At 42.3% G+C, this 23,070-nt stretch overlaps 2 protein-coding genes and 1 pseudogene across 2 annotated transcripts in view; 1 reads left to right on the top strand and 2 right to left on the bottom strand.

Moving 5' to 3' along the window:
- LOC132837100 (histone H4) overlaps positions 1-23,070 on the top strand; it is a 1,051,674-nt gene that overhangs the window by 27,039 nt on the left and 1,001,565 nt on the right. The window lies entirely within an intron of this gene.
- LOC132837138 (histone H3) lies at positions 19,699-20,209 on the bottom strand. Its single transcript, XM_060856838.1, has one exon. It carries the CDS (start codon positions 20,201-20,203, stop codon positions 19,793-19,795), a length of 411 nt encoding a protein of 136 aa, XP_060712821.1. The 5' UTR covers positions 20,204-20,209; the 3' UTR covers positions 19,699-19,792.
- On the bottom strand, positions 21,309-21,976 carry LOC132837291 (histone H1-like; annotated as a pseudogene).

Below are 23,070 nucleotides of genomic sequence, written 5' to 3'. Positions count from 1 at the left end.
CATGCGCCCCTCAACTCAGGAACAATCAGCATTGGTGGAAGGACTGCATCGCGCATGCGCTCCTCTACTCAGGGACTGAGCATTGCGGTTGGGGCGGCAGTGCGCATGCGCTACTTTTTCCCACCGATTCCCAGAAACAAACATCAATTGATCATTTCCACAATTCCCTTTTCTCCCAGTTTGACTAAAAGAACTGGGAATGTGGGAGGAAGGGTAGAGAAGGTTTCAAGCCGGGATACCATCTCTTTATGAAGCTCTAATGGAGCTCATTCCCGGGTCATGTTAATAACTCCTCCCTCCGGTTCTCTCACAGTCTGATCAGGGAGCGGAGAAACTGGCGGCCACTCAGCCCATCTGTGCCCACCATTCAATAACATCAAGTCTGATCTTATGTTAAGTGTGGTAATTAATCCTGTTGACCCTCATCCACAATTACTTACACCTGGTTGAAAGTAGCAGGCAGACAGATAGAATAAGTGGAACTTTTTTTTACGAGGAGAAAGTGAGGTCTGCAGATGCTGGAGATCCGAGCTGAAAATGTGTTGCTGGTTAAAGCGCAGCAGGTCAGGCAGCATCCAAGGAACAGGAAATTCGACGTTTCAGGCATTCCTGATGAAGGGCTTATGCCCGAAACGTCGAATTTCCTGTTCCTTGGATGCTGCCTGACCTGCTGCGCTTTTCCAGCAACACATTTTCAACTTTTTTTTACGAAGACAGTATGTAACTGTTCGCAGAGTCTTGCGTCATAAGGTCATTCCCTATTTCTGAGTCAGGAGGCCCGAGGAAATCAAACCTGGAGCAGGGAGATATGCAATAGGATCACTGGGACTCGTTTTAGTTTATAGTGGATGACAAATTTTAGAGTCGGGTATGCTGCAGACAGAAACCTTGTGATATGTTGTATGTCACGATGAGACTCCCCAGCTATTTTTACTGATTCACTCCTGGAACATGTATGTCACTGGCTGAGCCTAGCATTTATTATCCATCCCTTAGAGAATGCAGTGGTGAGCCACCTTCTGGAACAGCTGTTGTCCATGTGCTACCCACAATACTATGAACAGAGTTCCAGGGTCTTTATCCAGTGACAGTAAATGAAAGGGGATATGTTGCATTTCCAAATTATTATGGTGTGTGGCTTAGAGAGAAACTTATCCTCGATCAAGGTGATGTACCCCTACATCAGCTGCATTCAACTTTTGAGATAGAAGTTGCCCTGAGTTTGGACAGTATTCGTTTTAGATTTCACAAAATTTAGGTATTACTTGTGTAAACTTTACAAAACGTTAGGGTTCTGCAAGATTATATTTGATTCCAAGAACAGGTGCTCTAATTGCGAAGATGCAGTTCCAGCATCTGCAGTCCTTATTTTCTCCAAGAAAATAAATAGGCAGACCTAAAGGGTGGGAACAGTTTAGATTTCAGCAAATGAGGAGATGAGCACATTGAGGAAGAAAGAGAAAATGATGATAAGAGTATGCTTGCAATTGTTGTGAAAAAGAAACAACTGTTAAAGTATTTTTGCATGTGTAGAGAGGAAGCAGAAACAGAAAAACTATTTGAAAAGGAAGGGAGAGATAAACTGGGAATTATAGGCCACTCGGCCTGCAGGGAAACAAGATTGCAGTGTGTCTGGGGTTAAAAAAAATCAGAATCAAACAGAGTCAGCATGGATTTTAAGGGTCTGTTTCTGTGTTATAATGTTCTATATTCTCTGCTGGAAGAACACATGGAGGTCATTCAGAAGATTTTGGCAAGTTCCCACCTGAGAATAACTAAAGAGCATGGTATTGAGATGGATGTTAAAAATACCTAGTTGGCTGAAAGAAAACACAAAGGGAATAAGTGGATCATTTTCACAATGACAAGCAGTACCTTGGCGACATGGCATCTCTTATTGCTGGAATCCAACTCTTCACTATATATTCACCATGATTTAGATGAGGGAAATAAATGTAATATCTCCAGATTAACAGATGACATAAAACTGCTTTGAGTGGTGAGATGTGATTGTGATGAGGTGTAGTCAATGGGCAAGTGCAAATCAGATGCAATATATTGTGGATAAATGTAAGGTTTTTAAAAAGGACAGCAGAAGCTGGAAGTCAGAGTTGATAAGAAGTGAAGCTGGAAAGGCACAGGTCAGGCAGCATTGGAGGAGCAGTAAAATTGTTTTTTTTATTTGAGACTTCAAGTAAAGCATATCTTAGATACGGACAACTGAGTTCAAATGAATCTCTGATCAGCATGAAAAATGTCGGGGCATTCTTAAGAGGGAAATCAAGAAGGACAACAGGGTGGAGGGTGGTGTTATGAGATAGCCTTGACAGATACGATTAAACAAAGGGATTCTACAAGTTCATTCAAAGCAAATTAGTGACTAGAAAGAGCGAGTAGGACACATTAAAGATCCAAGAGGTAGTTGTTGTTGTGGGAGCCTTTTCCACTGAAAAGGGAATGTAAACTCAGGAGGCAGGCAAGTGGATGTTTATTCATGCAAAACCCCAAGGAGAGGACCAAAGAATCCTCCCCAGAGGCCAGCCTTGGAAGAGAGACCAATGACACACCCTGAATTTATTATAAAAAACAGTATTTTATGCACTGTTAACAATGACATGCACCATAATCACTAGGTTCCTCCCTCTTACTTTATAAACCCAATCCTATAAGACACATAATTAATGATGGGCATTTCTTTAGCAGGTCTCAGCTTCCCATGACCTCATGGTGTTTAACACACTATAATCTCTAGTCCTTGGGATCTTTCTATGCATCCTAGTCATTCACATTCCAAACTTAATTGCTAGATTCCTTCAGGCCTCTCGGGCTGGTTTTATACGGAGATAGTTTGAATTCCATTATTTATCGGATCTCATGTGCTGTCTTTATCAAATTCAATTTTTCCTCTTATATTTCCCATCGTCCTAATTATGTATATTATGTTCCCTTGTTTGGCTTGTGAACATGTTCTGATCTAGGATGGTTGCTACTCAAGGCAACTGGCTTTGGAGTAGGTTTGTTCAAAGGTATCATTTTCTTTACTTTAAGGCTGGGACAGACTGTTAACCTCGTTTATCTCCTTTCAGCCATTCTTGTGTTTCAATTCTAAGGCAGGTTGCCTTTTTTTTGTTTGTCAGCTACTTTGAGAGGAGACATGGGCCATTTGGTAATAAGTAGATCCAGTTCACCCCTGCCGTTCTGTTGGATCTCAGAAGATGGGACAAGCTCAAAATGAATATTTCAGAACAGTTTTTTTTTAAACTGGGAAGCTAGTATACTTAGGGAAATAAATATTGATGTTTTGAAAACAGTTCACATTGCAAAGAGGAATGCTGGAGGTCTTAGAAGACAGATTTGGATAAATCTCAGATCTGATCTAGCACATCCCAGGACATTGTGTATCATCTGTAACTACAGTGAAATGCTGATGTGGTTTGTGTAGAATTAACTTCTAAAGCAGGTGATGGACGTGGATACAGTCACAATATTTAGAAGACATTTAAATAAGTTCATGATAAGAAAAGTTTCAAAGGACTATGGGACAAGAACTGACAGTTAGAACCAGTCTAGTTTGCGATTATAGTGGGTATGGACTGGTTGGACCAAAGGGTCTGTATCTATGCTGCTTGACTGACTCTTACAGTTCTGGTTTGAACTCTTCATTTTGAAAGCTTTGACAGCAGAACGCCTCATTCAGAGCCTTCAGCAATCAGACAACAGCATCAGTATTCTGAAATTTAAAAAGCGTAGAATGAATCTATCCATGGAATTCAAAGATAGGGCGCTTGTTCTGTTTTCCGGAGATCAAACTCAGGCTCATACCCCATGGGGGCATGTTACTACCGAACTGGTTGAGTATTAAAGAGCAACAAACTGGAAGCAGCTGAAAATGACTGTGGCCTCTATTATTCTCCCTCTCTACGGCCAGGCAAAGGATCTTACACAAGAACACATCAGAGAATAAAACAGAGGGTCAGCGACCACTCATTATAAACATACTTATGGCACGCGGGCAGTTCAGCTCTTCCTAAATACAGCACAACATAACGACAGGCAAGAGGTGGTAAGATAAAGGAACCTTGGATGACGAGAGCGGTGGAGCTTCTAGTCAAAAGGAAAATGGTAGCTTACATAAGGTGGAGGTAGCTAGGGTCAAGTTCAGCTCCAGGGGATTACAGGTAGGCAAGGAAGGAGCTCAAAAATGGTCTGAGGAGAGCCAGGAGGGGGCACGAGAAAGGCTTGGCAGAACGGATTAAGGAGAACACAAAGGCATTTTACACTTATATGATGAATAAAAGAATGGTCAAAGAAAGAGTAGGGCTGATCAGGGATAGCATGGGGAACTTGTGTGTGGAGTCTGAGGAGGTAGGGAAAGCCCTAAATGAATTTTCTGCTTCTGTCTTTATGAAAGAAACGAACTTTGTAGTGAATGAAACCTTTGAAGAGCAGGTGTGCATGCTGGAATGGATAGAGATAGAGGAAGCTGATGTGCTGAAAATTTTGTCAAACATTAAGATTGACAAGTCACCAGGCCCAGCAGATTTGTCCTTGGCTGCTTTTGGAAACGAGAAATGCAATTGCTTTGCCACTTGCGAAGATCTTTGCATCCTAGCTCTCCACTGGAATCGTACCTGAGGACTGGAGAGAGGCAAATGTAATTCCTCTCTTCAAGAAAGGAAATAGGGAAATGCCCGACAATTACAGAGCAGTAAGTCTCATGCCTGTCGTCTGCAAGGAGTTAGAAAGGATTCTGAAGGATAGGATTTATGACCATCTGCAAGAGCATGGCTTGATTAAATGCAGTCAACACGGCTTTGTGAGGGGCAGGTCATGCCTCACAAACCTTATTGAGTTCTTTGAGGATGTGACTAGAAAAGTTGATGAGGGTTGAGCTGTGGATTTGGTGTATATGGACTTCAGAAAGGCATTTGATAAGATTCCCCATGGTAGGCTCATTCAGAAGGTCAGGAGGAATGGGATACAGGGGAACTTAGCTGTCTGGATATAGAATTGGCTGGTCAACAGAAGACAGCGAGTGGTAGTAGAAGGAGAATATTCTGTCTGGAAGTCAGTGGTGAGTGGTGTTCCACAGGGCTCTGTCCTTGGGCCTCCACTGTTTGTAATTTTTATTAATGACTTGGATGAGGGGATTGAAGGATGGGTCAGCAAGTTTGCAGATGACACAAAGATTGGAGGTGTCATTGTCAGTACAGAGGGCTGTTGTAGGCTGCAGCAGGACATTGACAGGATGCAGGGATGGGCTGAGTGCTGGCAGATGGAGTTCAACCTGGATAAATGTGAGGTGATGCATTTTGGAAGGTCGAATTTGAAAGCTGAGTACAGGATTAAGGATAGGATTCTTGGCAGTATGGAGGAACAGAGGGATCTTGGTGTGCAGGTACATAGATCCCTTAAAATGGCCACCCAAGTGGACATGGTTGTTAAGAAAGCATATGGTGTTTTGGCTTTTATTAACAGAGGCATTGAGTTTAGGAGTCATGAGATCTTGTTGCAGCTCTATAAAACTTTTGTTAGACCACACTTGGAATACTGCGTCCAGTTCTGGTCACCCTATTATAGGAAAGATGTGGATGCTATGGGAAGGCTTCAGAGGAGGTTTACCAGGATGCTACCTGGACTGGAGGGCTTATCTTATGAAGAGAGGTTGACTGAGCTCGGACTTTTCTCATTGGAGAAAAGGAGGACGAGAGGGGACCTAATTGAGGTATACAAGATAATGAGAGGCATAGATAGAGTCGATAGCCAGAGACTATTTCCCAGGGCAGAAATGGCTAACATGAGGTGTCATAGTTTTAAGCTGGTTGAAGGAAAGTATAGAGGGATGTCAGAGGTGGGTTCTTTCCACAGAGTTGTGGAAGCATGGAATGCGTTGCCAGCAGCAGTTGTGGAAGCAAGGTCATTGGAGACATTTAAAAGATTGCTGGACATGCATATGGTCACAGAAATTTGAGGGTGCATACATGAGGATCAATGGTCGGCACAACATCGTGGGCTGAAGGGCCTGTTCTGTGCTGTACTGTTCTATGTTCTCTATGTTCTATCTAATATCAGAAACAGAATAAGGAAAAGTGGGCTCGGAGCTCGGTGTTGATACAGTGAAGGCGTCACAATGCTAATGAAGGATGGGGGAAAGCCTGGTTCCTGATTGGGTAGTTTGCAGGAACGTTAACCTCACTATGAATGGTTAGGTAGGGACTCAATGTGAATCTTCAGAGTTAAAACTCACACAACACCAGGTTATAATCCAACGGATTTATTTGGAAGGACTAGCTTTCATTGTGCCGCTTCTTCATCAGGTGGTTGTGACGCAAGACCATAAAATACAGAATATATATTAAACAATCCGTGATTAAGTGTTTCATCTTTTAAAATGGCTTTTCTAGTTTTGGTTGTTTAAAATGTAAACCCCAGAATTCCTTGTAAGTCATGGTCACATTCTCAAGATAACTTTAGGTGTTCTGAGAAAATGTGTCATCTCAGCCCAGGCAATGCTTTCAAGGTGTGAGGTTAAAGTCTGTTTGTGTCCTAATCTGGAGTCAGACTGGTTCCATTTGTAAAGTGGGATTTACGGAATCTTACATGGATTGACCGAAGGTTATGCATCTTTTTGAACAAAATAAAATTCTGCAAATACAGATTCACCACATAAACTTATATCTGTGTACTTGGCAGACAGAGGGAGGGGGAGACAGAGAACAAGAGACAGACAAACAGATAGAAAGAGAGAGACAGATAGACAAAGAGAAAGTGTCTGTGTAAGCTTGGTAAAGTAGTGTATAGATGTGATGGGATATAACCTTGTGAGAGGGTGCATGCGTGGGTGAGTGTGGGGGATGTATATGTGTGCATATGAGATTGAGCTTGTAGATGACAGAGGGTCTATGTTAGTGTGAGAATATGTAGGAGTGTAATGGTGTGGGGGGGGGGGGGAGGGGTGTCTGTGTGTCTGTGACGGAGTGTATAGTTCATTGGGGTCATCTGTAGCGTGACATGAACCCAAGGTCCCACTTGAGTCCATCCTCATGGCTACCAAACTGGGCTATCAGCCTCGGCTCGGCCACTTTGCATTGTTGCTTGTCCCAAAATCTGCCTTGGAGGATGGTCACCGGAAGGTCCTAGGCCAAATATCCTGGACAGATGAAGTGTTTGCCTGGGGAAGGGAAGGGAACACCCTTGCCTGGTGATGGTTGTGCAGTGTCCATCATACGTTGTCGTAGTGTCTGCTCAGTCTCGCCAATGTACAAATCCCTGGGGCATCCTTGCCTGCAGCGTATGAGATAGTCAATGTTGGCCGAGTCACAATTGGGGAACACTTCTGTCCTACCTTATTCTCTGTTTTGTTCCTGCCTGCCCTTACTGTTTGACTGACTCCTTTTCCCAGCTATACCAGTCTCACATTGATCTCTTTCCTCACTTTTTCCCTGGATCCCCCACCTTACTAGTTTAAATCCTTCCAAGCAGCTCTAGCAAATCTCCCTACCATTATATTAGTTCCTTCCCAATTCAGGTGAAATCTGTCCTTCTTGTACAGGTCACTTTTATCCCACAAGAGATTCCAATGATCCTAAAATGTGAAACCATCTCCTTTATACCAGCTCCTCAATCACACATTCATCTGCTCTATCCTCCAATCCTGACTCTCACTAGCTCAGAGCAATGGAAGTTATCCAGATATTAGTACCCTCGAGGACCTCCATCTTAATTTCTTGTCTAACTTTCTATATTCTCCCTTCAGAATCTCATCCTTTCCTTTCCTACGTTATTAGTTCTGATGTGTGCAATCACTTCCTGCTGGGACCTCTTCGCTCTGAGAATATTCTGCACCCTCCTTGCGATATCCTTTATTCTGGCACCATTGGAGACAATACACCATTCTGACTTTTCACTGCTGGCTGCAGAAATGTCTGTCTGTGCCTCTGAGTAGAGAGACCCCTAACACAATCAATTGCTTGGAACCTGACGTACCCCTCATTACATTACAGCCCGTCTAGCTGTAATGTGGTGCAAAAATGGCAGGGTAGTTATCTATCTGTACCAGTCCATTTCTGTTATGTGAGTATGAGTGTAGCAATCATTGAGAGTGATAGTGTTGTTTTAAAATGTGTATTTTGTCATGTCCACAATAGTTAACATACAACACAATAAAGAAGGAATTGGAACAACTGAACTCTATTGGAATACTTAACAGAGTAATGCATACAATTACTCTTCCTATTTAACTGTTCCAATACAGCAATATCCCATAAACATCTTTGGCAAAAGGCAAATTCAATAAAATAGTCTCACATCTAGCTCCAGTAGCAGAAAGAGAATCTGCAGCCTCTGACTGTAACTGAGAGGGGAAAACTAACTTTCCTGTCTTCAAGATGCCAACAGTTTTGCTGAAAGCCAAAACTAAAAATGTCATTCTGTGAGAGCTTGACCACACCCATTCAGGCTGCTTCTGTTGTTCCAACTTTAAAAACAGCCTCAAACTGTTTACTCTAGTAGCTCTGGTAGACCTCTCCACACTTCTGCCATAAAATCTCTCCTCAACAAGAAAGAAAGGACAAAAGAAATATCTTAAAGCCACAATATCACCAAACCTTTCACCACTCTCAAAAAGAACCTATCAATATACAGGGATGGCCTAATTTTTAAACATTGCTTAGCAGCACACTATTAGCACATAATACAGATATATTTTGTTAACTCTAAGCACGCAAACACTCACTATGACAGTCCAATGTTTCCTGCTGTGAAACGCTTCCATCTTTTTTCATCAAAGTCACAACAATACCTTGGCAATTAGGTTCTCTCATGTATGTAATTTGCAAATTGAATGACTGCGATAATGGGCTTTACCTAAACGGTCTGTAATTTTGGTTGTTAAATTTCTCCAAAAATAACAAACTCAAGATCTCCTTCTGAAACATGAAGTATTTTCTGTTGATGAGTCTTCAGCTTTCTGTCAAGATACCCAATAGGCCTCAAATTGTTTGCTCTAGTGGCTCAGATTCTCTGCCTTAAATTTGTTCATCAAGAACAAATGGACAAAATAAACCTCTTAAATCCACAGTAACATCACACAGTCTCCACCTCTCATTTCTAGCATTGTGAATACGAAAATTCATTTATCAATCGATCCATTCTTGTCACATGATCATGTAAATGTTATAATTAATGTTTTCCTGTCAGTTATTGCAATTCAAGCGGGTGACTGTTGTTATAAATCTATTCTCTCAGTTTCTGCTGTGTGAATGTGAGTTTAGTTATCAATCTGTACCTGTCAATTTCTGCTAGGTGTAAAAGTGCGAGTGTCAATATATGGCTGTGTTCAGTGAATCGTTATCAAACTGTACCTGTCAGTTCATGTTCTGTGAAATGGGAGTGTTATCAACTTGTTCCTGTCAATTTCTGCATTGTGAATATGGGTGTGCACTTATTAATCTTTCTCGGACAGTTGCTATTGTGTAAAATGTGAGCGTATTTACCAATCTGTCCGTGCCAGTTTTGAATATATGAATGTAATTTTAGTTATCATAACGTACCTGTCAGTTTTTTTTTCATCCTGCGACCTTCAGTCTCTGACAGTAGTTGAATTTGATTATTGATCTGAAATATCAATTTCTGATTAGATGAACATTTGAGCACAATTATTCATCTGTGTCTGATACTTTCTGATATCTGAATATGGAAGTGAAGTTGTCAAACCGTTCCTGTTGGTATGTGCAATGAAAATATGAGAGTGTGTGTCACTTTCTATCATATGAACATCTGAGTGTCATGAATCTATCCATGACAGTGCCCGGAATGGGTGTGTCATCATCAATGTCTTTTTGCCTGTTACTGCCAATTGAACGAGTGAACAAAGGTGTCAATGCATGCTTGTGAGTTTCTAATTGTCAAAGGGACGTAATTCTCTGGCAGCCACGAATATTCTCTGCGAGGGTGTGATTCATTATGCAATACTTGCCATGAGGTTGATTTTAGACATATTTATTTCTGTTCTTGTGTGTATATTTTGGACAAGAATTCCGACTTTCCAGTTTCAAAATTGTGCAAATATCAATGAGCTATGAACAGTGGCATTTGTTCAAACTGGACACATTTGCATTGTGAATTGTGAGAAAAAAACAAACTTACATTTTCGCTGTTGTTTGAACATCTCTCTCTCAAATTGAGTTCCATGAGTAGCTGACCCAATCTGCTTTGACTGTGCAAAATATGTTCTTTGCTCTGACAGCGGTAACATACCTGCTGTTTGTTCAAAACAGCTGGTCACACTTGGCTTTGTACCAAGGGAATATTACATTGTCTTGGTCCTTCATGTGTTTGCCTGGAGGAAGACAGAATAGAAATCTCCTGTAAGTCACCTAATCAGCCAAGTTTGACCATCTTTACCTGATCAATGCAACATTCTGTTAATAATCATGAGAATATTGTACTTAAAGCCAGGAATTCAAACGTGTCTGATTCTACTCTTACTCCATGTCTGGTGATTTTTCTTTTTGTTAATTCAATGCTAGTTGAGTGAGGTCCAGAAACTAACCAATAACTGTACATCTCCATGAATGGGGCTATCTAATGCAAGCAGGGCTGGGAATCAGTTTCATTTTTGAACTAATCACGTCAATTCCTACTTTGTGAATGACAACCACACTCTCACATTCTGTCCTTCTAAGCCATTCTGAAATTACTTATGTATTCACATAGTAGTGACTCACAGGGACAAATTAACATAGAACTACAGATCCATTGAAATTACATTGCACATAAGAGGTCCATTTGTCCTATCATGTCCATTCCAACCCAAAGACACCAGACGGCCATTCTAATTCCACCTTCCTGCCACCAGCCCATAACTCTGCAGCTGAGAGCACTGCCCATTTCTGCAACCTGAATGTATTTCTCAATTTGTTCCTATCAGTCTCTGTTACGTGGATATGTAAATGTATTTATCGATTTGTATTTGTCAATTTCTTCTGTATGAATATTTGAATAGATTTATCAATCTCTACTTGTAAATATCAAAGTACCGCTATTAATATGTATTTGTCAGTCTCCACAATGTGAATGTGTGTGTTTATTGACCATCCTATCCCTGTCAGCTTTTGCTGTGTTAATCTGAGAATGTCAGTAATAACCTGTCCCTGTGTGGTTGTGGTTTGTTAATAGGTGAATGCATTTATCAACACATACCTGTCAGTTTCCATCAATGTGAATGTGAGAGTGCTGTTATCCAGCTGTGCCTGTCAGATTCTGCTGTGTGAATGTGACCGTCATTTTCAGTCTCTACCTGTCAGTCTTGTGAAATGAGCAAGTTATTGTCAATCAATGTGTTGCTGTCAGTTGTTGCAATGAGAATGTGTGACTGTAGTTATCAATCTATCATGCCACTTTCTGCTATGTCCATGCATGTGTGTAGTTATCAATCTGCACCATTCAGTTTCTGCTCTGTATCTGTGGCTTATGTGTCAATCTATTGCTGTCTGTCTTTGCAATGTGAAAGTGAATTGATCAACCATTCCTCATTAGTTTCTGTTCTCTGAATCAGAGTGTTTAGTTATTAATCTTTAACTGTCACTTTTGGATTTGTGAATGTGTAAATGCATTAATCATTCTGTATTTGTCATATTCTGCTTTGAGTTTTCCTGAGAGTTTAGTTTTGATCTGTCCCTGTCAGAATGTATGTGCATCTGTCAATGTAGTTACCAATCCATACCCTGTCAGTTTATCTGGCTGAATACTTGTGTGTAATTGTCAGTCTATCCCTGACCAATTCGGCTGTGTGAATATGAGGAATTCAGAAGCAGCTCTTCCTGTCAGTCTCTGCAATGTGAATATGTGAGTGTATTTATCAATATTTCCCTGTCAATTTCTGCTCAGTGAGACAGTGTTATGATCAATATATTCTGCCCTCTGAATATCTGAGTGTCTTTATCAAATTATACTTGTCAGGAAAGTTTCTCTGCATATACAAAACTTAGCAGTCAATTTCGTCAATGTGACTATGTGAGCACAGATTTGAATCTATGCCTATCTGTTGCTGCCAAGTCAATATGAGAGAGCAGTTTTCAATCTCTACCTGTCAGATTCTGTGTGAAATTGAGTGTACTTATCAAACTGTATTGGCGAGTTTATATTATGTGAAAGTGTTATCAGTTTGTAACCGTGGTTTTCTGTTATGTGACTAGAAGAGTGCAATCTACCCCTGTCATTCTCTCCTCCATATGTCCGAGGAAGTAATTAAATTATACCTGCCAGTTTTTGCTATATGAATGAGAGTGTACATATCAACCAATATCTGGCAGTGTGAGCTATGAGACTGAGAGTGTTGCTATCAATCTGTACCAAGTCAGTTTCTGCTTGGTGAGTGCATGTAACAATCATTCCTTGTTAGTATCTGTGTTGTGAACATGTGAATGAGGTTATCAATTTGTAAACCTGTCAGTTTCAACAACGTGCATTTGGAAATATAGTTATTAATCTCTACTTGTCAGATTCTGTTCTATGAGCATGGTGCAGTTATCAATCTCTTTGCTTTATGAACATCCAAATATAGTCATCAATATGGACATGTCAATTTCCAATATGTGAATATGTATGTGTATTTCCCAACCTGTGTGTGTGTGTGTGTGTGTGTGTTGATATGAACATGTAGCTGTAAGTTTCTGATTTGGTAATGTCTGAATGCCTTTATCAAAATGTGTGTCAGTTTCTGTAATGTAAATGTTTGAGTCCAGTTATCAATTTATGACTGTGACATTCTGTTCTGTGAATATGTAAGTAGTGGTTATCATCTGTACCTGTTTGTTTCGGCTACGTGAACGAATGAGGGTAGTTGTCAACCTGTTCTTGCCAGTTTGCGCTGTGAGTATGTGTGTAATTATCAATCTGTATGTGTCAATTTCTGCGAGGTCAATGAGAGAGCGTAGTTACCAATATGTACCTGTGAGATTCTGCTCTGTTATTTTTGAGTATCATTACCAAACTGTACATGACAGCGTGTTTTTCCCTCTGAATTTGAAAGTGTAGTTATAAATCTTTACCTGTTAGGATATGCTGTGGGAAAGTGCTTGTCGGTTTCCACTAAGTGAGTGCAGCTATCCATCTGTGCCTTTCAGTTTCTGCTATCTGAATGTATGAATGTGAGTATCAATCTATGTGTCTCAGTTTCTGTGACAGAAAATGAGTTTAGTTTTTGATTTGTACCTGTCAGTTTCAGATGTGTGAATGTATGAATGCAATTATTAATATATCCCTGAATGTTTCTGCTTGTAAAAAGGCAAATATATTCATTAAATCAAACCCATCATTTTCTGCAATGTGAATTTGAAAACGTGGTCAAAGTTTGTGAGAAGATTTGTAGCTCAGGTGCTCGGTGTTGTGGTTCTGTTCACCAAGCCAGGAATTTGTGTTGCAGACGTTTCATCCCCTGCCTAGGTGACATCCTTGGTGCTTGGGAGCCGCCTGTGAAGCGCTTCTGTGATGTTTCCTCCAGCACTTATAGTGGTTTGTCTCTGCTGCTTCCGGTTGTCAGTTCTGAATTTCTCCCTGTCGATTTCTGCTATATGTGTTAGAGCATGCAATTAGCAAACTGTACATACACTTTACTGCAATATGAACATCAGAATATAGCTACCAATCTGACTGCTCTGTGAATGTATTAGCACAGTCATTAATTTGTACATGGCAGCTTCTCCTTTGTGACTGTGTGAATTTAGTTATCAATCTATGCCTGTCAATTTCTACTGTGGGAATACAATCTGTACCTGTCAGTTTCTGCTCAGTGTGTCATGGATTGTATAATAGAAAGTCAAAGGGTTTTTCAAATCCTATAGTGCAGGCTCTGATTGTGAGGAATAATATCATGGCCTGTTCTTCAAGATACCATCAGATTTTCTCAGTGCATAGCTACATATTTTTGTGAATAATGCTGAGAAATGAATTGGTGTTACATTCCTTTGTTAGTGTCGAAAGGAAAGGGGAATGAACATACAAGTTGTATTTTAGCCAACTGACCATGATGTTCCTGCTATGGGAAAGAGAATTGGCTAGTTCATTTCAACATTCTATTGTGAGTATTACATAAGCCTGACGGTGTGACGGTGCAAGCCATTAGCAGTACTCTCCTGACGCTGTATGGTGGGAATGAGGAAAATGAAATGACTTGTATTTTTGTCATACAGTGGAGAAGATTTAAATCACTCAGACAATTTATTGAACGTGGTTGACCTTTTCTTGCAAAAAAAAGTGAGAATTTACAAATTACAAGACTTGTCTAAATTTCTTTGTTGAATTAAAAAGGTGATTATTTGATTATATTGCTAAATTGAGGATTTGACATTGTATTTTCTTGCTTTATTTAATATTTCATCAGGTGGGACAAATGGAATTCTTTGTGGAGAATTAAAGTGAATTTGGAGACAAAGTTTCACAACTTTTTAATTAAAAAATTAATACTGGGCAGAATGAAAATTCAGATTCTATTCCAGCAAGGTGAATATGTTGACAATTATTTTGGCATCTCTTCTGCTGCCATGACACATTTATTGAAATGAAGTGTTGGCTGCAGTGTATATGTATGTCCATTGCTGTTCGTCTCTGCACCTTGTGTGTTGATATGGTAAGTGTATTTGCAACTCAATCTGAATCAGTCTGTACCTTTTGTGTATGTGTGTTTGTGCTCAGTAATGATTCACTACTTGTCACATATGGCTGTTGATACTACGTAAAAGCACGATGTCATTGTTTATCTGGTTTGTGACATTTAAATGCCCTATTAAATGTGAACTTGATTTAGTACACCATTGCCTACTTTAGACAACCAGTCAAGCTTGGTGTGAATGTTAATGGCCCATGAATCATATTAATTGAAACTTGCAAGATGTCTGTGGAGAATGCAGAGGAAAATAAGCTGTCTTTCTGCAGTTGTGTCTGACTGTTTGTTTGGATATATCTCTGCAAATAGCTCTCAAGCTAAGTCTGATCCAACCTGTTCTGAGCCTGTGGAAAAGATGCGCTCTGCTTTGACAGTGGTAACATGCTGTTTGTTAGAAGCAACTGGTCACACTTAGCATTGTACTGAGAAAATATGACATTGTCTTCAGCATTCATTTGCTTGGAGGAAGAAAGAAGATTTTTCAGCCTTAAATCAACGTTAGGCAAGATTAAACTGATCAGTGTGGCAGTCAGTTAATAATCATTAGGGCATTTTTAAACCTAGCAATTCAAACAGAACAGGTTTTGATTCCACGCTTGCCCTGAGTTGCTCCTCGTCTTCTTTTCTTCTGTTTGCAACTTTGTGACAATTGAGTGAGATCCAGAACTAACATCTGTACACCTCCATGAATGGGAATTCCTGAAGCAGCTGCAATGCTGACATATATCAATAGCAAGCTGCCAATACACTAAATGTTGAAGGAAAGAACAAGGGACACTATGTCTAATGTTTTACTCGAAACTTCAAATCTGTTCACTCTACTACGTGTTCTTTACAAGATTGTCACAAAATTATGGTCTGTGCTTCCATTCTTCACTGCCCAACATCAACAAACAAGTGAAATAGAAGCCAAACAATTAATTCTATCAGTGTTTAGGGAATGAAGAACCACAAGAATGTCCCACAGTAGCTTCTTCCCGCTCTGCCTCCCTCAGCAGGCCCACACACAGCCCGAGAAAGGCCTCTCTCTTCCCCCCAGCCCGCTCACTCCAAGTTCCGGGACCAGTTCCTGCTCCGCTCGGCCTCTTACAAACAGCCCCCGGTTCTCCCTGAACTCACCCCGAATCAATCCCGGTCTCGGAGCCCCCTCTGTGTCCCAGGCTCCCATCCCGATGTGCTGCTGGAAGGAGCCTGCTGTTCCCTCGCTTCCCTGGGCGCTGATCTCTCCATTGCGGTCTGTTTCAAACAAACCTCTTGCACTCACTGAGTAAATGCTCCTCAATGGCAGCGCTGGGGGAGGGTCTCACGCATGCGCTCCTCTAGTCACAACCGGTCAGCTTTGGGGAAGGCGCAGTATCGCGCATGCACAGCTTCAGGATGCAAGAATAAATCATTCACATTAAACCGACAGTGAAAACAGCAGTACTGAACCCAGACCCAGTGTTGGGGATTAGGATCATAGCACAAATATTACTTCCAAAACAAAAGGAGAGACTAAATCAGCTTGGATTGTTTTCTCTCGAGCAGAGATGACTGAATGGGGGCTCATGATTTTGGTGTAAAAGGTTATGAGGTGTATGGACAGGGTGAATAAAGAGAAGCAGTTTCCCGTGTTTGAGCGATCAATCAAAAATGGTGATTGGGTTAGGATTTGGTTAGGATAAGGATTCTCACTATGATGGAGTGTAAGGGGTAAAGATATAGAGGGAATTTCAGAAAAATCTTTTTCACTCAGCAATTGGTGGGAATCTGGAAGACACTGCCTGGGGAGCAAGTAGAGGCCTTAACCTTTAAAAGATGTTTGGATGAGCACTTCAATTGTCATAATACTTAAGGATATGGGACAAGTGCAGGAAATCAGCACCCCTTCAGTGGTAGCTATTGTGGGTGCAAACTCGATGGCTGAAGGGCTTTTCTGTGCTGTATGAGTATATCTGTGTCTAGTTTAGAGTGGTGCTGGAAAAGCACAACAGGTCAGGCAGCATCAGAGCACGAAAATCGATGTTTCGGGCAAAAGCCTTTCATCAGGAATATAGTGTCAGCTTTTGCTCTGCGTATCTCAGAGTGTAGTTATTAATCTGTACCTGTCAGCCTCTGGTTTATTACTGTGTAATTGCATTTATCATACACCACATGTCAAGCTTTTGTAGTGTGTATGTGAGAATCTATTTATCATACAGCCTTTGATCCAACTGCTCCACTCTGAGCAGATACCCTAAACTGACCAAATCTCATTTGCTAGCATTTGGCACATATCCCTTCATATCCTTCCTGTTCATTTACTTTTAAATGTTGTAATTGTTCCCAACCTTCATCACTACCTCTGGAAGCTCATTCCATACGGACATCACCCCCTGTATGAAAGGTTGTCCCTTAGGTCATTTTAAACCTTTGCCCTCTCACCGTAAACCTATTCCCTCTTATGCTCCCCCACTCGAGGAGAAAGACCTTGTCTTTTCATTCTATCAATGCCCCTCATGATTTTATAAACAGCTATAAAAATCACCCTCAGCTTCCGATCCTCCACAGGAAAAAAAAGGCCCCAGCGTATTCAGCCTCTCCTGATAGTTCAAACCCTCTCGTCCTGGTAACATATCTGTCAATATTGTTTGCACCCTCTTAAGACGAACAACATTTTTCCAATAGCCGCTTGACCAGAATTGTATGCAGTCCGCTAAAAGTGCCCTAGCCATGTCATGTGCAGGCCTAACACGATATCCCAGCTCCTAAACTCGATATGCTTACCAAAGAAGGCAAGCATGACAAACACCTTTTTTGCCACAATCTGTTATACCTGCCACTCCACTTTCAATCAGCTATTCATTTGCACTTGTAGGTCTTATTATTTGGCAATACTCGCCAGGGTCCTACCATTAACTGTGTAAGTCCTGTCCTGTTTTGAGCAATGAGAGTATAAGTGTAACTACCATTCTCTCCCTGCCAGCGTCTGCAATGTGAATATGTGAGACCAGTTTAGTCAGATTCTGCTGTGTGACAGTGAGAGGTAAAGTCTTTAATCTGTACTAACCACTTTCTACTCTTGCGTTCCAATATGGCTTAATTCATTGGCAGCCACTAATATTCTCCATGACTGCGGTTTATTCCGTGAAAGTATGAGATGTTTAATTAACATATCGGGGTGCTTTTGAAATGTGAAATAAAGAGATTAATTGCAGTCCTTGGCGCTTGTTTTTGTTTCTGCCAGTTCTTCAGGTTCAGGAAAGATTTTTAAATAGGGTAGAAAAAACAGATGCGGTTCGGCAAATGAATGAGAGAGAAAGATTGTCTGAAGTATACATTTGTAACCTAATTAACAGATATTGGTGATTTCTCCCCTGAACAACGTCTTCCTTTCTTATACATCATTCTTTTATGCAAAGCATACTTCGTTATTTGTGAATCGGCGGGCTTTTCAAATTGGAAAGAAAGCGGTTGATGATTTGGCGTTGGCTTCGAGAGAAGAGATCGTGCCCTCTCTTGGGAACATATTAAACATCAGTGAATCTTCTTTCTGTTTGCTGCTATTTGCTCAAGTTACTCCCTATTTGATTATTCCGGGCGCTACAAGCTCCGGTTCGGGTGTAAGCCCTGAGTTTCATCATTGGGGGAAACAAAGTAAGTTCCCCTTTTCTTACAGACCCACGGGTAGATCCAGTACACACTGATTTCTCAACTTACAAAACTCCGCGAGGTTCTGTTGGGTTGCAGAATGTTGTAAATGGGGCTTTCTGCTTCGGTTAGAAGCCTTCAAAATGAACCGAGATCAAACCAGAATAGTTGCCGGACTGGAATATTTAATGTGCAGCTTTTGCAATAACAGAGCACGATATTAAAATAATACCTAAAAGCAGTGTTTGTTATTAATGCGCTCACGGCGAAGGATGTTCATGAAATCCTGACAGGGCTGAATGAAGGCATTCGGCCCATCGAGTCTGAACCTCCCCTCCAAAGAGCATCTCGAATCCTTCAAATAACTCATATGTTCACTTCTCCTAAAGAGAGACTGTGTGAGCTGTACTTTTATAATCTAAAAGCAAATTAACGATGAAGTACGAAAACATTATTTTCTATAAAACTCCCTTCCCTAATCTACGTCTCGGCGGGATGTCCAAATCTGAAGGAAAACGGTTGATGATTTCCCGCCTGCCTTCTCAGCAATGATCTGGAGATGCCGGTGTTGGACTGGGGTGTACAAAGTTCAAAATCACACAACACCAGGATATAGTCCAACAGGTTTAATTGAAAGCACTAGCTTTCGGAGCGCCGCTCCTTCATGACAACCACCTGATGAAGGGGCGTCGGTCCGAAAGTTAGTGCTTCCAATTAAACCTGTTGGACTATAACCTGATGTTGTGTGATTTTTAACAATGAACATATAGTTACAGCTGGTGGGAACTCCAAGGGAGACAATTCGGAGAGATGGTATTTAATCCGGAATACTCGACTACCTTAATATATGATGTACAAATTACATTGCAGTATGTATTCTTTTCATTGCCGCTGAATGGGAATAACTCCCCAGCTATGCATTACTCACTGGTATTTAATATGCTCGCTTTCGCTCTCGGAATAAAAAAGACTGTCTCGGAAAATTGACTCACTGATGACTTTTTTTGCAGATGCAAATTAGGAAAGGGAGTAAGGTATGATTGTTTGGACTATATTTTTGTAATGGAAAAAACAAACCACCGAATAAGAATTCACGCATTCTCCTCTGGCATGTTGGCGGGCTTTTTCAATTCGAAATAAAAGCGGTTGATCTCTTGGCGCCAAACCTCCCGCGCCTTCTCCACAAACACAAGCCATGTTTACCACCACGGTAAACAATGAGGAGACAGGGCTTTTGTTCGGGCAATTCCTAATCGTGTAGCAAAATTTCAAATATCTGATATCATATTATAATAAATTCTACGATCACCGAAGACCTAGGTCGCTGTATCTTGATTGTCGCTGACGGACTCCAAAATCAATATTAAACTCAATCCCCGTTTACTTCATAAATATATAATTATAACAGTAATGCAACCCATCGCTTCCCGCTCTCTCTGGATGGTTTAGTGGCTCTGAAAAGAGCCGTTGTGTTTCTCTCTCTCTCGGGGTGGATGTGTAGGGCCGGCCAGGCTCCGTTTAGGCGCGCTCCCCGCGGATCCGGCGGGCCAGCTGGATGTCTTTGGGCATGATAGTGACCCGCTTGGCGTGGATGGCGCACAGGTTGGTGTCCTCAAACAGTCCCACCAGGTAAGCCTCGCTGGCCTCCTGCAGGGCCATCACCGCCGAGCTCTGGAAGCGCAGGTCGGTCTTGAAGTCCTGAGCGATCTCTCGCACCAGGCGCTGGAAGGGCAGTTTGCGGATCAGCAGCTCGGTGGATTTCTGGTAGCGGCGGATCTCCCGCAGAGCCACCGTGCCGGGCCTGTAGCGATGGGGTTTCTTCACTCCGCCCGTGGCCGGAGCGCTCTTGCGGGCCGCTTTGGTCGCCAGCTGCTTGCGGGGAGCTTTCCCTCCGGTGGATTTGCGCGCTGTCTGCTTGGTTCTAGCCATTCTCTTCTACTCTCTGTAACACACACAGGCTGCTGCTGTCAATGGTAAGGCTGCTGCGGTGCTGCCTATTTAAAGGAACGGAGAGCCCGCCCTAGAGCTGGGATTGGATACAGCCCTGTCCCTCAGCCCACAGAGAAACAGCTCCGGAAGGGACAGAAAATAATTGTTGGAGGCTGATTGGGTAACGTGAAATGATAGTTGGTCAGTTTGAAAATGCCTGCCGAATTCACCCTCACAAACAAACACTGAAATTAAATTAAACATTCAAACGCAAAACACCATCCGACTGCAACTAAGATAAAATTTAATACTTCGTAGTAATTATTTAAAACCTAGTTAAGAGTCAGCGCGAACAGGAGGCAGGACCATTGCCTGATCTGTCTGTAACAGGCAGGAGGAAAGGCGGGGTTTAAAACAGCCCAGACAAACTGAACAACCGAAGTTGTACCGGCCGTGAATCAATCTAAACAACCCCGCCAATTTAAACATCTTAAAAGCTAATAGAGTGTACACTGATAAAAGGTCAGAATCTCACTTTACCTGTTATTTTTTAATACCTCCAGATTGTAATTAGCCCGAAGACAATGTGGAATTGCTGCCTGAACTGTCTGTGACAGGCGGGTGGAAGGAACGAAGAAGGGCTTATGCCCGAAACGTCGATTCTCCTGCTCCTTGGATGCTGCCTGACCTGCCGCGCTTTTCCAGCAACACATTTTCAGATGGAAGGAACACGCCATGAAAACATTCGCAGGGTCTCAGAATCAAAACTGAACAAGGTAACATTCATGAACGGGTCAATGAAATGTAAATACTACAATATATCACATTCCTGACTCAGTAGAATTATAAGTCGCGAAGTGAAATAACCAGATGGAGATCAATAAACCTTCCCGGTGTGACACGTTTCCATTCACAGGTCTCCGCTCTCGTAAACCATGGCACGAGTGTGTATTTGAGTTATTCAGATCTATTAATACCTAAGGTAGGTCTGCGCTCGGCGCCGGGACGGGGAACATTGGATCCGGGCTCAGCTCTTCCCCGAGAGATGTGGATGGCTCTGATAAGAGCCTTTGGGTTCAGATGGGTATATATTACACCGACGGGTTCATTCCTTTGCTGCTGTCTTGGTCACTTTTGCTTTGGGCTTGGCCTTGCTTTGAGCCGGTTTGCTGAGGGGTTTGGGGGCTTTAGGGCCCTTGGTCTTTTTCACCTTCTTCACGGGAGTCCGTTTCTTTGGCGCTGCTTTGCTCACCGCTTTCTTTGGCGGTGCCGTCTTCTTGCCGCTCGCTTTCTTGGCCGGGGATTTCTTCACGGCCGGTTTCTTAGCTGGGGATTTCTTGGCTGTCGCTTTCTTGGCCTGGGATTTCTTTGCTGTGGCCTTCTTGGCCGGTGATTTCTTCACGGCCGGTTTCTTGGCGGCCGCTGATGTTCCCGCCTTCTTTCCCGCTTTTGCCTTGGCTGGATTCTTAGGGAGTTTGAAGGAGCCGGAGACGCCCTGGCCCTTGACCAGAACAAGGGAGCCGTTCGCCAGGCACCTCCTGATACTCATCTTAATCTGGACCTTCCGCTTCTCCACATCGATCCCGCTTCTCTCCAGCGCCTTCTTTACAGCGGACAGAGACGTCCCTTTGCGATCCTTGATATCCCCAACAACCTTCAGAATCAGCTCTCCCAACCCGGGACCGGGTGTTCTTTTCCTGGGAGCCGCCACCTTCTTCTTGGGAGCCTTGGCTTTAGTGGAGGAGCTGTTTCGGCGGCTGCACTGTCGCTCATGTTGAGAACTCTGCGCTGAATCTCTCTCTGGATCAGTCTGAACTGGGTCAGCAATGAAGCTGCTGGCGGCGGCACTGAGCAACTTCAAGGCAGCGAGCGGACGGCGCAGGGACAACCTACCGTCAGCTCCCTGATCCTGCTGCCTCTCTGTGTTTCTCTAACGGCCTAAACTCTCCGATTCCTCTGACATTCCGCATCTCCAGAGGGCCAGGCTCGATCGCTCCTGACCCAGACAAGGGAAGGTTTGCGACTGGAAAATGTTCACTCGAATAGACGGCTCCGTTGTCGAGTTAAACGCATTTTGCTGCCGCACAGATCGAGCTTTTTGAGCTGAGCGCTGACATTGTCGGTACTTTTAGACTAAAATCTTGAAATCAACAAATATATTGTCTTAGATTCTACCTTTGGGGTCTAGTGGGGGAGCCGGGGAATAAGTTGAATTGAAAATGTTTTTGATTTTCACAAGAGAGACTTAGAAATATCATAATGTTCGCGGACACACAATCACACTAACCGTCCGCCCTTTTCCTACAGTCTCTCTGACACAATATTCACATTCACACAGTCACACGCCAGAAATATCACCAAATGTAAGTGTGGAAGGATAGAATTTCTTCTCCTTTCAGCCTTTGCTGCGGTGTCCAGGGAGTTAGTTGTAGTTTTTCTCCTCAGTAACTGTTACAGTCTCATCAGCGCTACTGTTTACATCCTCAAAGATGGCTAGTCGGTTTGTCAAGTTTAGAAGACAGAACAGTGTGCACTGGAACAGGCCCTTCATGTTCATGCTGACTCTATCGGATCCTGAATACTGTTTTGTCAAATGCTTCGCAATTGAAGCTTTCATTTTGATTTAACCCTGTAGGCTGACTGGTCTATAGTTCCCAATTTTATACCTACCTCCCTTCTCCATTGGATTGCTTACACTAGCTAGCCCCCAATCTGTGTAAATTATTGCAGAGCTTATAGAATCTTGGAACATGACCACTACTGCATTCAGTCAAATGTGAGGGGTGCATGTGCTGGAAACCAGAGTTTAGATCAGAATGGTGCTAGAAAAGCAGAGCAGGTCAGGCAGCATCCGAGAAGCAGGAAAA

This window comes from Hemiscyllium ocellatum, chromosome 49 (assembly GCF_020745735.1).
Source record: "Hemiscyllium ocellatum isolate sHemOce1 chromosome 49, sHemOce1.pat.X.cur, whole genome shotgun sequence".
Lineage (NCBI taxonomy): Eukaryota > Metazoa > Chordata > Chondrichthyes > Orectolobiformes > Hemiscylliidae > Hemiscyllium > Hemiscyllium ocellatum.
Note: the sequence above shows the minus strand (reverse complement) of the source record. Positions and strands in the feature narration are given on the sequence as shown.